The sequence below is a fragment of the Xenopus laevis genome, chromosome 9_10S, assembly GCF_017654675.1.
Source record: "Xenopus laevis strain J_2021 chromosome 9_10S, Xenopus_laevis_v10.1, whole genome shotgun sequence".
Taxonomy (NCBI): Eukaryota; Metazoa; Chordata; class Amphibia; order Anura; family Pipidae; genus Xenopus; species Xenopus laevis.
Window position 1 is genome coordinate 20,777,073 of NC_054388.1, and position 16,499 is coordinate 20,793,571.

The window sequence follows — 16,499 nt, forward strand, 5'->3', positions numbered from 1 at the left end:
ATGTGGATTTTACCTCTGCAGAGATGATTACAGCATGCACCCGATGCTCCAAACAGCGGATCAGTGTGAGTGTGGCACTTTAATTTGACTTTTATCAACTAAAAATTATTTACAAAAACAGACTTCTCAGCAAAAAATGATCAACATGACCTATAGGTAACTTTAAATGTACATTCATATTTTAAAAAGTCGTTTTTTCGCGTTAGTATCACTTTAAGTAGATTATGGAGGAAGATTTACAGGATCCTTCCAACCCCTGTATAGAAGCAAAAGAATTTTTAATTTATTAATCATCTAAATTAATCAGTGGGCAAATTACTTAATGGCTTGTTTAGGAATCACATTCAAAATTATGTTCTGGAGAATGGCATTATGAGCAGTAATCAGCATGGCTTTATGAAGGATAGGTCATGCCAGGCAAATGTGATTGCTTTTTATGATGAGTTTTGCCAAAATATTTGATACACTCAAATAGGATATTATTGAATTGGAAAGTGTCCAGAGAAGGGCAACTAAGCTGGTAAAATGTATGGGGTTGTTTACACTGGAGAAGAGGCACTTAATATGATAACTATGTATAAATATATAAGGGGATCATATAATAATCTCAAATGCTTTATTTACTAGTAGGTTCTTCCAGTTGACACAAGGGCACCCTTTCCGATTAGAAGAAAGGCAGTTCCGTCTAAATAGTCAGAAAGGGTTTTTTTTACAATGAGAGTTGTGGAATTCTTTCACTGACAAGTTTGAACTTTATGGAAGTCACAAAAGAAGTAAACGCTGCCATAGAAGAAAATAAAGGGGAATGGCTCATCACAGCAGACGGATCACTCCCCTTCTGGCTCCCGGGGAAAATTCAGTAAGAATCCAAAGTGTACAAGAAGGCTTGATGGTATTTTTAGTAGTACCATTTTTGACCTTGTGTAAGACAAAACTCAGTAAAGGAAAACCTTTAGTAATAGTCAGGCAATTTATTCATACATAATACAACATAACAGTTTTGTCTGGGTAAGCTGTTGGAGTAACACACAGAATGTCACCCAAGGACTTACCAAAGACCCACCTCTTGGTCCAGGCGTTATATAGCTTTCAGAAGGCATTTACAGTAATTGTGACAAGGGGTTCACGGAAACACCATACATGGTCTGGAGAGGAGACTTATTGACATATACATTTATACATTCCTGTAAGATGTGCAGTTTTGCAACATAAGAGATTTCTGGTTCCAACTGTCCACAGTCTAGCAATCAGCTATTGGCTAAACATAGCCATTGTGGTATTTCCAGTAATTTGAGCAACACTTCTGCAAAAGGGCATAAGAGACATGCTGACACTATGCTGACACTCTGGAATCTAAGTAACAGAGTGGAGATCATTTATTTGTATGGCCTAGTATAAGTTATATGAGTGACCATTGTCCACAGTTGACCATTAGCCCTTATAGTCCATCCTGCCTTGGGCCCTATAGCGTTATGGCGTCATAGAGGGCGGGGGTGACAACTATCAACCCTCTGACACTAGCCATTTGTCCGTCTTAGGAATTAGACCGTTCCAGATATATATTATAATAACAGGCTTCTGATGAAGTGACTCGCATTGGTCGCGAAATGCATAAAACCGTGCTCTCTCCCTGCCCGATCTTTTTTTTTTTTTATTTTAACAATTGTTCAATAAAGCTTTGAAGATTTTAAACATGGAGTTTGATTGGCCCACTTTGGAGTCTGTATGCAGAGGATCTCATTGTACGCTTTGGATTCATACCTAAATTGATGGAGGTGTCTTTTTTCTACCTGACTTACTATGTTACTATGTCTCTGAGTGTTAATAGCGCCTTCTGGTAAAGCGCCTATCAATGCAACATATAAGTCTTTTTGTGGGTTAACGTTCAAGACAACATATATTGAATTGTACACTCTTATCCATGAGGTACCACCTAAAGAGTACTTCATAGCCAGCTTCAAGTAGAAATGTATTGTTTGAGTTCAATGACTTCTCTGCTTTGCCCGAGCTTCTACAGTTTAGCAATGTCTGCGGAAATAGCTGCTGTGGAAGACAATACCAGTTGCAACATGGCTTTAAATGTATCAAGCAGAGCAGAGTCATAGGTAGGGCCCTTTGCTGTAGGGGTTAGTTGAAAGGTCGCGTCAGGGCCAGGAATCCATCTAAGAAGCAATTGGAGCTTGTTTGGGTCTCCAATGCCTTGTCAGGTATGATGCAATGCTTTGAGCAGGTCCGGATTGAGAATTAAAATAGGCCCTCACATTTCAGGTACACAGAGGCCCAATCAGCCCACAGAGAGGCCCAAACAGCCCACTAAATACTGACTTCCTATGGGACCTTATAGCAGCCCCTCTGGCATTTGCCAGAACTCACAGATTGCCAGTCCGGGCCTGGCTTTGAGTAGTTTGATGGTAATTAAGGTAATTTCTGCTGCTTATGTGTCATCCGAAGGTAGAGTGAACCCTTGCTATTCAAAGCAGCCTGTCCAGTTAAGCTTCTGCACAGTGATTTTCCAGGGTCTAAAAAGCTCAGAGGTTAAGAGCGATTTCAAGACACATCTTGAATTGCAGCTCACAAGCTCCCACCTGTCAACATACTTTCTGTAATAAATGGTTACCGTATATACTCGCGTATAAGCTGAGTTTTTCAGCACCCAAAATGTGCTGAAAAACTCTACCTCGGCTTATACGCGGGTCAGCTAAAAAGGTTGACGCTTACTCAGTGTGCAGTGACTCCTCCGTGCTGCCCATACTTCTCCCCGCTCGTGGCTTCCTCAGCCCCTCCCCTCTAAGCTCTCGTCACACAGTACTCCTCAGCCCTTCCCCTTTTTGCGCAGGAGATGTGGGACAATGTGTGCGCATTACCGTATTGCGCGCAGGAGCGCACAAGAGTTTAGAAGAGGAGCGCTCGAGACGGGATGAGGTGCGCGCTCACTCTGTGATACGAGCACACACCTGTACAGGGAGTCTCTGACGCTGCCCTGGGACGCTGAAGCCTCGTAATAGGGGGAAAGGAGGAGGACATTCCGTTCGTATCCTGCGCTTCACTGTAGCCTGATTTCAGTTGCGGGAGGGGCTGCAGCTCTGGAGTTATACGGTACTTTTTAAATACTTTATGGTGCCTGTCAGAAAGAAGAGCTACCATTGTGATTTGAGCACGGAGGGGAAGGGCTGAAGAGGGAGGACTGATTGACAAGAGCTGAGAGGGCAGGGGCTGGAGCAGAATTAAGCGAGGAGGGGGGAGAAGTATGTGCAGCAGCATGGAGGAGTTAATGCATGCTTCAGATCAGTGAGTAAGCAGCAACGTTAAAGCTTTAAATTGGCCATGTCCTAAAATAATTTCTCACCCCTAGGCTTATACACGAGTCAATAAATTTTTCCAGTTTTCTTAGGTAAATTAGGTACCTCGCCTTATACACGGGTCGGCTTATACACGAGTATATACGGTAAGTCTCTTTTCTGGAAACCCAATATCCACAAAACTATGAAAACTGATATGAACGATGTGATAAATTATGGGAAGGTCATCTCTTCTCTCACACCACTTCCTTTCTATTCTACTTTCCTTTTTTCTTTTATTTCTGCCTGATCTCCACCACAGTTTTCCCTTATTTGATGGGAAAGAGAAGCCGAAAACAAGAAAATGAGGAAAGCAAGCCGGTAGGTGACAATAGATGTGATGAAGTAGTGAAGAACTTGGGATCAGAAAATTAAAGAAAGAGAAACACAAAGCAGACCAAGAAAAATCTGTATGTAAAAAAGAAGGAGGATAAAAATATAACATTTCATAATGAACAAAACAGACATAGGCAAGCATAAGCAGTGTTTTGTAAAAATATCATTCTGGACATTTTTATTTTTGCTTTTCTATTATTTCAATATAAAAAGTAATTATATCAATGACATACATATAAGCTAGATTTTGTTTCTTGTATTTTGAGCCTGTGTTTTTCTGATGAATACAATACTACATCATTTGGCACAGAAAATCATTGAGCAGGTCCACTATGTAAATCCAAAAAATGTTACAGGAACAAGGCAGCAGAAAAACTTTTGCAACTACACGTCTTTTGTGCCAGTGTGTTTCTTTACAAGTATCAGGAGGTTGCCGTATCCTCCAAACACTGGGCACCAAGCTTATCACTATTATCAGCACAAAGGGTGTGCGAGTGTTATTCCCATTACAAGGCAGCAGAACGCATTCCAAGTCATGTATGATTTAGAAATATTTTTGCAAAAAGTTTTTCTTGAACATATAAACACCTCAAGGCAGGATACTGGCCTTCGACACACATTTCCCTGGATAAAGCTGTAATCAATATCAGTGAGTATCAGTCATAATTTTGTGCATTTCTTCCTCTCAGGACTTGATGGGGTCCTGCGAGGTTGCAGGTTTTCTGGAAGGCTCTGATCCAGTGTTTTGTTTGATGTGTGATAGCACCAGGTCTACACTCCTCTCCAAAATATCTGGTAGAAGGTCTTGCTCAGCCTTGGTGAACCGCCCAAGAACATGCCATTCTACTGAGGAGCGATCAGCAGGACGTCCAATGCCAACTAACAGACGGGTCATGATCTACAGAAAATGGCAGACTACATCAGAACTAGAAGCACAGTTTCAAATGTCTTTAAGGATGTAAAAAAAAAACCCAAAAACTTACATTTGACTGCAGGCTTGTTATGCAAGAGCGAACACCTTTATGGCCTCTATAACAAAGAGAAAATAATTGTGTATTATAACAGACTTCTAGTATATACATGTAAACTAAAGGTTTCCATGGGACGTGATAGTCTAAGCCTTTATATTTACTGTAAAGGAAGTGAAGCAAACAATATCCCTTTAAAACTCCATACTTACTATAATAAAAAATAGTTACCCACAGAGGAAAGGGTACAGTAATATGGTTCTCTCATGGACAACTGTGGTGGTCATATTTCTCTTCCCAGTTTGCCATCACACCCTCCCTTTCTAAGAAAAGGAAACCATGTGCCTGACAATGCCATTATCATTATTTCCAGTTTGTTTGTAGTTCTCCCTGTAAACACCACAGGCCTACAACCAGCAAACTAATGCCACACCATTATTAGTCATATATCACTTATTAGAACCTGACATAGGGGAACTTCCCTGACTTGTAATGTTTGGATGGCCTGACAGAGCCTCTACTCTGTTAGAAAAACCCAGATACAAGATTAAAAGAAAAAACATTGTTTTATCATCTTCTACAATGCTGTTCTCACATCTGTACCCCGGCGGTTCCAGAACACTTCACACATCCATTCATGCAACTCTCGCAATTAACACCTTTTTCTAGGAGTTGCATGACACATTGGTAATCCCATCTAAGTAACTACACAGAATCAAGACTTGTGCCATTGTTACTGGATTAGTGGAAGAGTTTAAATGCCGAGAATTTCCCACACCAGTCAGTTGAACTCCAGTCAGTTGAACTCCAGTCAGTTGAACTGAAGAAGCTGCTCAGATGAATAGTGAAACATCTTCAATAATTACTCAGCAAGTCCAGTTGTTTTATAATTACTTATATTAGATATCATCTTCTACAGTGACCTCTGAAGGATACCCCTTTAAATGTACTGGTTTTGCCATCACTGATAATAAATTGGTGAATGAATGTTGTACTCTATATGTGCATGCTTTTCTGTTATCCCATTATAAATGCTGTTATAGTAAAAAGTAAGAGAATACACCTTGTAATAAACCTACAAGTATAGTTTATTTACATTTAAGCTTTCTGAAATTTTATTGAATTGGATTACCTGTCACTTCCTCCAAACTTCAGGGATACCTTGCCAAGAGGCTTGTCCAGCTCATCATGCAGGAGATAAATATTCTCAGGTTTTAGTTGAAACTTGGTAGCTATGGGAAACAGATGTATTACTAAAAAGAAATACCCAGAAAAAGCAGTAATTATAAAAGCGGCTTGTATTTAAATGGAAATGAAGCTTAGTGAAAGAAGCAAGAGAAATCACAAGGCAATAACAAGTTCAGTGCCATATTTCATAGATCTGTATGAACATAAGTAGATCAAACAGCAGGTTGTTCTGTAGTATGGAGCAAACTCCAACCCCCCATCCTGCTTGTTTAAGCATCCACAAAATAAAACCCCCCCACAATGTTGGCATATTTTTTTTTGCACACTGTGTTCTCTTGTAAACAGGCCTCTGAATTCCATTTTGGAGGGCAGAGTCTACAACCTGGAGAAGAGCTCTCCCCACTCTTGACCTAACTCATGTGTCATTCAGACTTGCAAGTTAGAAAGCATTAGGAGGCGAGGGCCGCAGCCAATGGGGCCTTGTCCTTATATCCTGTGCTATTGCAGGCATTAAAGGAAAACTATACTCCCAAAATGAATACTTAAGCAACAGACAGTTTATATCAAATTGAATGACATATTAAAGAATCTTACCAAACTGGAATATATATTTACATAAATATTGCCCTTTTACATCTCTTGCCTTGAACCACCATTTTGTGATGGTCTGTGTGCTGCCTCAGAGATCACCTGACCAGAAATACTACAACACTAACTGTAACAGGAAGAAGTGAGGAAGCAAAAGGCAGAACTCTGTCTGTTAATTGGCTCATGTGACCTTACATCTGGTTTGTATGTGTGCACAGTGAATCTTACGATCTTCGGGGGCGGCCCTTATTTTTTAAAAAGGCAATTTTCTATTTTCTACCCAATGGCACATACTATTAAAAAAGTATATTATTATGATAATGGTTCATTTACATGAAGCAGGGTTTTACACATGAGCTGTTTTACTCAGTATCTTTTAATAGAGACCTACATTGTTTGGGGGGTATAGTTTTCCTTTAAAGGAGAAGGAAAGATTAAAACTAAGTAAGCCTTACCAGAAAGGTCAACCTAAATATACCAGTAAATCCTCAAAGTAGTGCTGCTCTGAGTCAAAAGAAACACTGCATTTCTTTCCTTCTATTGTGTACACATGGGCATCTGTATCAGACTTCCTGCCTTCAGCTTAGGCCTCCTTGCGCCGGGCATGAGCATGCTCAATTTGCTCCTCTCCCCCCCCTCTCTTCGCTGCTGTAATCTGAGCCCAGAGCTATAAGTGAGCAGGGAGAGACTCAGGCAGGAAGTGATGTCACACCAAGCTAATACTGCAGCTGCTATCCCAAACAAACAGAGAGATTCTAGTGCTTTTTACTCAGGTATGGTAAAACATTCTACAGAATAAACATAGCATTCTAGCTTGCACTATTGCAGCTAATCTATTCGCAATAAAATGCCTCCTTAGCTTTCCTTCTCCTTTAAGGGCAGGGATTTCCTGCACCTCCTGAGATTGCCTTTACTCTGGATTTTCAATCTGCCACAACTGTTGAGTGACAGCAATGGTAAACTGAATATTTTGTCCCTTATACTTAATCTCCTCCAGCAAGGGCTACAAAATGTTAGGAAACTGCAATATATGTAGATTACTGGTGGCAATACCCATCGATTTTACACTCACATGAAGTGATGATTCACATTCATATTGTATTAGTCTGACATGTAGTTGCATGCTGTGGAGGGGATTGATCATGGCAACAAAATGCATTGTAAGTAAAAAAACACACATATTTGAAAGTGAGCACTTAAATACCTGCATTTGCCACACTCTTTCCATTAAGATTCATGAACTGGCGGGGTTTCATTAGCACAATGTGCATCCCATCAATGTCAGTGTCAGTAAGGTCTGCTCCTGTTTTTTTGTCTGCCTTCCACCGATCTGAAATATTCAGTCTGCGGGCTAACTGATTCACCACAGCCATGCCAATGCTGTGCCGGGTTCCTGCCATGATATAGTTCCCCAGTCCAACCACCTGTTAATGGACATATGATTAAGGTTAAATTACAACACCTTAAACAAAACAGAACATACTTTTGGACAGGGACCGCTTGTATTGGTTAATGGTTGTTTTTTTATGGTTAATCGTATTCTCAATTTACACATACATTTATTGTACAGCGCTGTGTTATTTTGCCTCTTTATAAATAAATGTTAAGAATAATAATAACATAATCATATAAATGAATTGTACAGGAGATTGCTTATCACCTAAAGAATAACTATGCATATCTCCTTCTTTCTTTCTCTGTCTACATATATATTTTTCCTTCAGCATAATTCACAAGGTACTTATGATAACATGTCCTCCGTGCAGTTCCGTAATAGTTGTGCTTTACGGCACTGCATTCATCTGTTCCTATTGACACAGGCAAACCCTGGAGGCACCTCCCTGCCAAGGCACTAGTTCCAGGGTCCCCACAGAGTCCTGCATTAATTGGTACAGTGCAGTTACATCTAAAGGGTGATGTACAGATGGTGAGTGGATAGGGTTGCCACCTTTTCTGGAAAAAATACCGGCCTTCCTATATATTTATCTTTTTTCCCTATTAATAACATTGATCAGCCATCATTTTTACCGGCCAGGCCGGTAAAATACCGGCCAGGTGGCAACCCTAGAGGGGATCGTGGCTTTTCCAGCAAAACTGCAACTCAAATGCATACATTTTACTTTGAAATGCATGTGCAGTTTTTGCAGCATCAGCCGCAATGGCATCATATGCAACTCCCCCTGGTGACAGCGAAGGTGCCGGAATTCTGCTGAAACCACTGCATTGTCAGGAGCAAAACATGGTGATAGCCATCAAAATCATACTTGACTCAATACACTTGCAGTCACAAATGACCTCTACTGCCTCTCATAGTTAATTACACATATTTCCCATACCAATATGGCTGCCAGGTCTGGTCACATAAGTGTTAAATGTCACATTGTAAGACAAGAAGCCCATTTACCATTAATCTTTGTCCCTCAAGATTTTTAGACGCCACATTACTAAGACATCGTCCAAGGCGGAGCGCACACAGACTTTTAAGTGACAGCATATTCACGTGGGTACAGCAGCACTTGCACAGCACATACCGGCATTTCAGGTTACTGTGGGAGTGACATCACTGCCATGTGATCGGCAGTAGAGTGGGTGGAACAGAGGGAAGAGCATAGCAGAGGGGCAGGCATGGGGGCGGGCTATGCACTTAGGTTAAAAATGGTAATAGGAGCATAGAGTGTTTTGTTGTGGGAGTTTTGCATACAGTGCTGGACTCAGGCTGTCTGGTGGGGAGCAGGAGTGGATGTGCAGATATGGGAGAAGACTGACAGAAAGTAGAGGGGGCTGTGCAGGGATGGGAGCAAAATTGTGTTGAGCAGAAGGAGTGGATTGGAGTAGGCTGGTCTGGAGTTCTGTGGAGCAGTAGGTTCCATGCCAGCTTGAGGGGGTGGGTTGGGGTGTGGGGATATAAGGGCTGTATGGGAAGGTAAGCTGGAGCAGGTAGCGCATAATTAGGGCAAATGGTGTTTAATGATGTGGAACTTCCAGCTAATGATGTGGATGTCCAGCTAGTGCTTAGAGCAGGGGTGCCCAAACTTTTTGCAAGAGGGCCAGATTTGGTGAGGTGAAAATGTGTCGGGGGCCGACCATTCAGCCCGACATTCTTTGGACCATTAACATTAAATTACAGGAATCGCGTAACCGTAGCAGTAATATTTGGGCACATTAGTTAAATGATCTGCCACTTGGTCTATACTGCTGTCTTTGTGCTGAAAGTGTTAGCAATAGATACTTACTGGAACATAGTGACGCCATACATCTTTAGTTTACTGTACTGGCACATCAGTACGTCTATTGACACCTTCAGCCCTAAAGAAGTATGCGAGATTGGCGAGTCACTATGTGCCAGTACGTGTCTATTGCTAACACCTTCAGCACACAGGCAGCAGTATAGACCAAGTGGCAGATCCAGTGCCGGGACAAGCCGCTGGGTGCCCTAGGCAACCCAGCCGGCTACGTCGCCCACTCCTCAAGCATTTGTGCGCATGCCCAGAAGCGCGTACGTGCGCATGCCCAGAAGCGCGTACGTGCGCATGCCCAGAAGCGCGTACGTGCACATGCGTGGAAACACACAAGCATGCACGGAAGCACACAAGTGGACACCGAGGATGCTAAGGATGTGAAGACTCAAGCGCACAAGCGTGTGTGGGCGGAAGAGAGCAGGTATGCGCCGAAGAGGAAAAACTGCCAGGGTCTGAGCTAGGGGAAGACAGAAGAAGAGGTATGTGCCTGGCGCCCCAAAACCTTTGCGCCCTAGGCAAGTGCCTCTTCTGCCTACCCCTAGTTCCGGCCCTGGGCAGATCATTTCACCAATGTGCCCAAATATAACTACTATGGGATTCCTGTTCGCACTGTGCTGGGGGGGGAGGCCTCATTATTATTAATTTCATGATGGAGGCTGAGGGCCGGTGTAAATTTTAAAACGGTCCGCAATTGGCCCCTGGGCCGCACTTTGGATATGCCTGGTTTAGAGCATGGGTTACATGTGACTCAGACACTCCAGGCTAGAGCCTTCGCTAACTGGAAGTTTCAGGTGTGGTTAGGGTTGCCACCCGGCCGGTATTCTACCGGCCTAGCCGGTAAAACACCTGCCAGGGCCGGGGCTGGTATTACAAATTTACCGGTAATGTAGCTGCCTGTAATTTGTAATACCCTTAAGAAAAGGCCTTGCCCTCGAGTGGAAACGTACTTTTTTTTCCTCATCTTGCCCTCGCTGATGTGGTCCTGCCTGATGGTATTTTTAGTAGTACCATTTTTGACCTCGTGTAAGACAAAACTCAGTAAAGGAAAACCTTTAGTAATAGTCAGGCAATTTATTCTTACAGAATACAACATAACTGTTTTGTCTGGGTAAGCTGTTGGAGTAACACACATAATGTCACCCAAGGACTTACCAAAGACACACCTCTTGGTCCAAGCGTTATATAGCTTTCAGAAGGCATTTACAGTAATTATGACAAGGGGTATACGGAAATACCATACATGGTCTGGCGAGGAGACTTACTGGCATATATATTTATACATTCCTGTAAGATGTGCAGTTTTGCAACATAAGAGATTTCTGGTTCCAAATGTCCATAGCCTCGTAGACGTCTGTTGGCTAAACATAGCCATTGTGGTACAGCCAGTAATTGAGCAACACTTCTGCAAAAGGGGCCCCAAGAGACATGCTGACACTATGCTGACACTCTTCTAAGTAACAGAGTGGTGATCATTTATTTGTATGGGCTAGTATAAGTTATATGAGTGACCATTGTCCACAGTTGACCATTAGCCCTTATAGTCCATCCTGCCTTGGGCCCTATAGCATTATGGCGTCATAGAGGGCGGGGGTAACAAATATCAACCCTCTGACACTAGCCATTCGTCCGTCATAGGAAGTAGACCGTTCCAGATATATTTTATATAAACATGCCCCCTTTGTGTCGCGGCTCCGCCCCTTTTTACGTCGTTTTTCCCCTCATCTTGCCCTCGCCAATGTGGCCTGCCCCTTTTGCATCGCGGCTCTGCCCCTTTAGTTCCCGCCCCCACTGGCCGGTACATTTTTTTACAAAGGTGGCAACCCTAGGTGTGGTGTAGTGTAAGTTCAACTCCCAAAGGCTACTGTGCAATAAAACAGGAAGAGAGTGGGCACCAGGAGGTTCTTGAAGTCAAACAGAATAAATGTTTATTTGTCAGAGTCAGGGTACTTACATCAGCACAGAGGCATTTGCAGAATATATGGCACAAAAATAGCTCACACAGAGCTCCACAGGTAGATGCAGGTGCATTCCCTCAGGATGTAGTCAAGGCAGTACAACACCTCCAGGCAGAAATACCTCACATGTGGTCTGGATCCCACCCAATGGAGTGGTCAGGGAAGAGAACCTAATGCCTGACACCCTATCCACTGTGGTCCCTTCACTGTAGGCAATCTTACAGCCTGGGAAGCTACTCCCTGCTACACCTCCTTGATGGAGCTCAAAGCTGCTCTTTCTCTCTTTCCTCACTGCCTTACTCTCCTAGAGAGTCTATAACAATATATTCCTGCCACTCACTAGCCTCATTCAAGGGGTCTCTGCTCCCCGACTTCTCTCTCCAGAGGTACAGGTCCCTCTAGAGCACATGGCTTTTCTGGGCCTTGCTGTACCCAGGCTCAGCCAAAGAGGAAGATCCACCACTTCTCACTCACTATACCAAAGTGTGAAAAGGTGTGGTCACAGCGCCTCCTGGCCAATAGCACAACTATGCTAATTTCATCTAGCTACATGGGTATCTTCCCAGCAACTAGGAAGATCAAGAAGTGTAGGGAATTAAAGCCATGGGCCATATTAACCCTATGGTCCCTACAGATGCAAGAGGCAAAGTGATGGTTAGCAGGATGGGTTGTGCAGAACTAAGAGGAGGGTAGCACAACCCCTTCATATTCTATATTACCCAAGATTATTTCATATATATCATTCTCTCACTATTCTGTAATCTGCTGCTGTTTAATACCTTCATTTTCTCAATAACCCTCTCTGATGCCTCAACCTTCTTTATCTGTTTAATGCTTCTCTATCTCGTTTCTAATTCTCTCCCAGCAATATTTTCTCTCATTTTATCTTCTATAAAATCCCATCATATTCTATATTACCCAAAATTATTTCATATAGTATATCATTCTCTCACTATTCCGTAATCTGCTGCTGTTTAATAGCTTCATTTTCTCTTTAACCCTCTTTGATGCCTCCACCTTCTTTATCTGTTTAATGCTTCTCTACTCTCCCAGCAATCTTTTCTCTCCTTTTATCTTCTATATATCTAACTGTATTATATTTTACCTCTGCATTTTATTTGCATGCAGAAGTGGAGAGGAGCAAAAGAAAGTTCCGGGATTCTATGAATGTCAGTTTAGGAATCGGCAGGTATGAACATTTTCATCTGCTGTTGTACTTTGTCAGGCAGTATGATGCATCAGCAGTTGAAAAGTGGAGAGGATCTGCTGCTCTTGGCACGAACAAGCAAAGCAATAGTCAGGTGACTCCTGTGTCTCATCCCTCCCTTGTATTTAATTAATCTGGATTACTCTGGTAAATATAATGGCTCTAAGAGGTGTTTAGATGAAATCAGCTTTCAAGAGAGCAGACAGCAGCACTATAGACTGGTACACATAAGTTAAATGTGCCTGACCATGAACAATTTGTGGTGTAACTAGGTCTATAAACAGGAAGATCACCTGTTTAGGATTAGTAACACTGAAATGTTTCATTAACAAAAATGAAGGCAGACTAAATGCGAGCATTTTTTTTAAGGAATTGCTTAAATTACTTATGGTATACACTATACAGCTACGTTATAGCAGGTGATGAGACTCTCAAAAAGTACTAAATAACTATAATACTCTGTACATCGATACTCTGTACACTGATTAAATGCAGAGAAAGATAAAAGGCCTATAAAGAATAATAAAATGCCCAGTGGCATTTCTGCCTGCAGAAAAGCACAAGTTTTTGTCCGGTCAGTCACTTGCTATTCAAGTGTTTACCCCAAGTCTTGACCACAGCCTAGAATAAAAATATCAGACAGCAACAAAATACACGAATAAATGCATATAAAATTTATATACTGCTTGTTGTGTAGCACCTACTTGTAAATAAAATTACAGCAGCAACAGTTGTATTTTATACAAGGTTTTTATAATGTACAAATGTTTTTTTTAATACAAATGTGATGCAATCTAGTATAGATGTATTGTACTAATGAAATGTATTATACTACTAAGAATAATTATAGGTTTTACATTTTCATGACTCTTCAAAGGGGATCTCTTCTATTGCAGAGATCTATGGGACACAGGGGCCATGGGGTATAACTTACCAGGACCGCCATCAGAAATCGCAGGGCCCCATACGACAAAATTTCCTGGGCCCCTGGCCCCCACATGTTAATAAAAAGATATTAGTGGTCAGGGCCCCCCATAAAAAAAACATTTGTGGCCAGGGCCCCCCATTAAAAAATATTGGTGGCTAGGACCCCACATGAGAAAAAAATTGGTGGCCAAAATTGGTTGTCAGGCCCCCCCCCCCCACATTATGAGAAAATTGGTGTCCAGGGCCCCTTAAACGTCCATGCCTTCCAGAAGTCAGCAGCTCTCAGAAAGATGGGGGCCTGGCTAATCAAGTAAGTGTGGCGTGGCCTGGCCCCCCTTACCCTCGGGCCCCCTACAACTCTCCTCCCTGATGGCTGCCCTGCAACTTACTGCCAGGAAGTAGGAAACTAGAGGGAGAAGAAGACTACTTTACTTGCTGCTACACCCATCTAACTTAGCCCGAGATATTCCCCAAGGAGGCAGGACCTCCAAACTGAACTAGATTCAAAATGTGTATGCCTTGGCATTGCAAGTACACAGAGGCGCAAACAGACCCCTACCAGCACACCAAATAGTGATTGTCTAATCCCGAACCAGTGGCTTGGGAGCAACAACTTGCTCATCAACCCACTGGATGCTGCTCCCAGTTGCTTATTTTTTAATTGCTGGCTTGGATGCAAGTTTTGATTGCATAAAACCAAATGTGCTGCCAAACAGAGCCTCCTGTAGGCTGCCAGTTCACATAGGGGTTATCGAATAGCCAATTACAGCCTTTACTTTGTGCCCACAGGAACATTTACCAGTCCACATATTGCATAAGGGCCTCAAATATTCTCTGACTGGAGTCTGAGGCCAGTTCTGATATGGCATGAGGAGTTGACTCAGAGTTCTTCATTTAGGAGTCCCTCTTTTGTGGCTTCCCCCAAACATGGGATACTCATTACTGGGTCTGGTAAGACTCATAAAGAACTAGCCACACAGCATCACTCATCCCTACCATCTGAACTGGCTGACTTCCTCAACTGGCCTGCTCAACTTTCACCTATGTCACGCATGATAAGCTCCTACATTTTATGACAGATCTTCTTTAAAGGGAATATCTGCTCAAACACAGCTTTTTGCACATAAACAGAAGAATGACTGCCAGGACAGTTTTAGTCTTCATATACAATAGTTACAACAAAAAAAAACAATTGTTAATACAACGCCAAAATATGTAAGCTCACATGCCACGTGCTACAATGCCTATAAGTATTCTAATGGACTATCCAGTGTATCCAGGGACTGGTCCAATTGCCATCTTGGAGTCAGGAAGATTTCCCCCTGTGAGGGATTTAGTGAGGGATTCGGTTCATCCCTAGTTGATTGTGCCATTGTCGTTACTGAAACTTATTGAAATATAGCAGCCCCATCATAGCACACAAATTTTAGCAGTGCAGTGTAACAGCACATATATATGCGTGCATATACAGTGCCTTGCAAAAGTGTTCACCCCCTTGGCTTTTTACCTATTTTGTTACATTCCAACCTGTAATTTAAATGTTTCTTAATCTTATTTTATGTGATGGATCTGCACAAAATAGTCTAAGTTGGTGAACTGAAATGAAATATCTAAAAATAAAAATCTGAAAATTGGCATGTGCATATGTATTCACCAACTTTACCATGAAGCCCCTAAAAACCTGGTGCATCCAATTACCTTCAAAGTCACATAATTAGTGAAGTGAACTCCACCTGTGTGCAATTTAACTGTCACATGATCTTTCTGTATAAACACACCTTTTCTGACATGGTACAACAACAATGGTACCACAACAAACCTGCTAATAGAGGGACGCACTAAAACTCACAGACAGGGCAAGGAGGGCATTAATCAGAGAGGCAGCACAGAGACCAAAGATAACCCTGAAGGAGTTGCATAGTTCCACAGCAGAAACTGTAGTATCTGTCCATAGGACCACAATAAGCCATACACTCCATAGAGCTGGGCTTTGTGGAAGAGTGGCCAGATAAAAGCCATTACTTAAAGTTAAAAATAAGAAGGCACATTTTTAGTTTGCCAAAAGGCAAGTGGACGACTCCCGAAATGTATGGAGGAAGATGCTCTGGTCAGATGAGAGTAAAATTTAACTTTTCGGCCACCAAGGTAAATGCTATGTCTGGCACAAACCCAATCACCCCAAGAACACTGGCAGCATCATGCTGTGAGGATGTTTTTCAGCAGCAGGGACTGGAAAACTGGTCCGAGTCGAGGTTCACCTTCCAGCAGGACAATTACCCGAAGCATACTGCTAAATCAACACTCTAATGGTTTAAGGGGAAACATTTAAATGTGTTGGAATGGCCTAGTCAAAGTCCAGACCTCAATCCAATTGAGAATCTGTGGTCAGACTGGAAGATTGCTGTTCACAAGCGAAAACCATCCAACATGAAGGAGCTGGAGCAGTTTTGCCTTGAGAAATGGGCAAAAATCCCAGTGGCAAGACATGGTAAGCTCATAGAGACTTATCCAAAGCGACTTGCAGCTGTAATTGCCGCAAAAGGTGGCTCTACAAAGTACTGACTTTAGGGGGGATGCACGCTGAAGATTTCTGTTATTTTGTCTAATTTGTTGTTTGCTTCACAATAAAAAAAAAAAACATCTTCATTGTTGTAGGCATGTTCTGTAAATGAAATGGTATAAGCTCTCAAACAATCCATTTTAATTCCAGGTTGTGAGGCAACAAAAAATGAAAAATATCAAGGGGGGGGGGT

General features: G+C 42.2%; 1 protein-coding gene across 2 annotated transcripts; it reads right to left on the minus strand.

The window, feature by feature from the left end:
- Nucleotides 1–3,833: 3,833 nt before the first annotated feature.
- Nucleotides 3,834–9,012, minus strand: ptrh1.S (peptidyl-tRNA hydrolase 1 homolog S homeolog). 2 transcript variants are annotated; one of them, XM_018238310.2, is made up of 5 exons: nt 8,823–9,012; nt 7,623–7,842; nt 5,775–5,895; nt 4,658–4,703; nt 3,834–4,572 (listed from the first exon to the last, which is right to left on the minus strand). In XM_018238310.2, the coding sequence occupies exons 1-5, from the start codon at nt 8,910–8,912 to the stop codon at nt 4,360–4,362; spliced, it is 690 nt and encodes a 229-aa protein (XP_018093799.1). In that variant the 5' UTR covers nt 8,913–9,012; the 3' UTR covers nt 3,834–4,359. The 2 variants fall into 2 exon arrangements, with proteins under 2 accessions (XP_018093799.1, XP_018093800.1); XM_018238311.2 differs by having other exon boundaries at nt 5,775–5,874; nt 8,823–9,011.
- Nucleotides 9,013–16,499: the final 7,487 nt, after the last annotated feature.

Bases quoted from the DNA above. Each gene is read 5' to 3' on its own strand.
- ptrh1.S (XM_018238310.2), bottom strand. From the start codon at position 8,912: ATGCTGTCACTTAAAAGTCTGTGTGCGCTCCGCCTTGGACGATGTCTT. The intron at 5,896-7,622 runs GTATTTAAGTGC...ATTTCTTTTTAG, and splicing joins AAAGAGTGTGGCAAATGCAG to TAATACATCTGTTTCCCATA. The intron at 4,704-5,774 runs GTAATCCAATTC...TCTTTGTTATAG, and splicing joins AAGTTTGGAGGAAGTGACAG to AGGCCATAAAGGTGTTCGCT.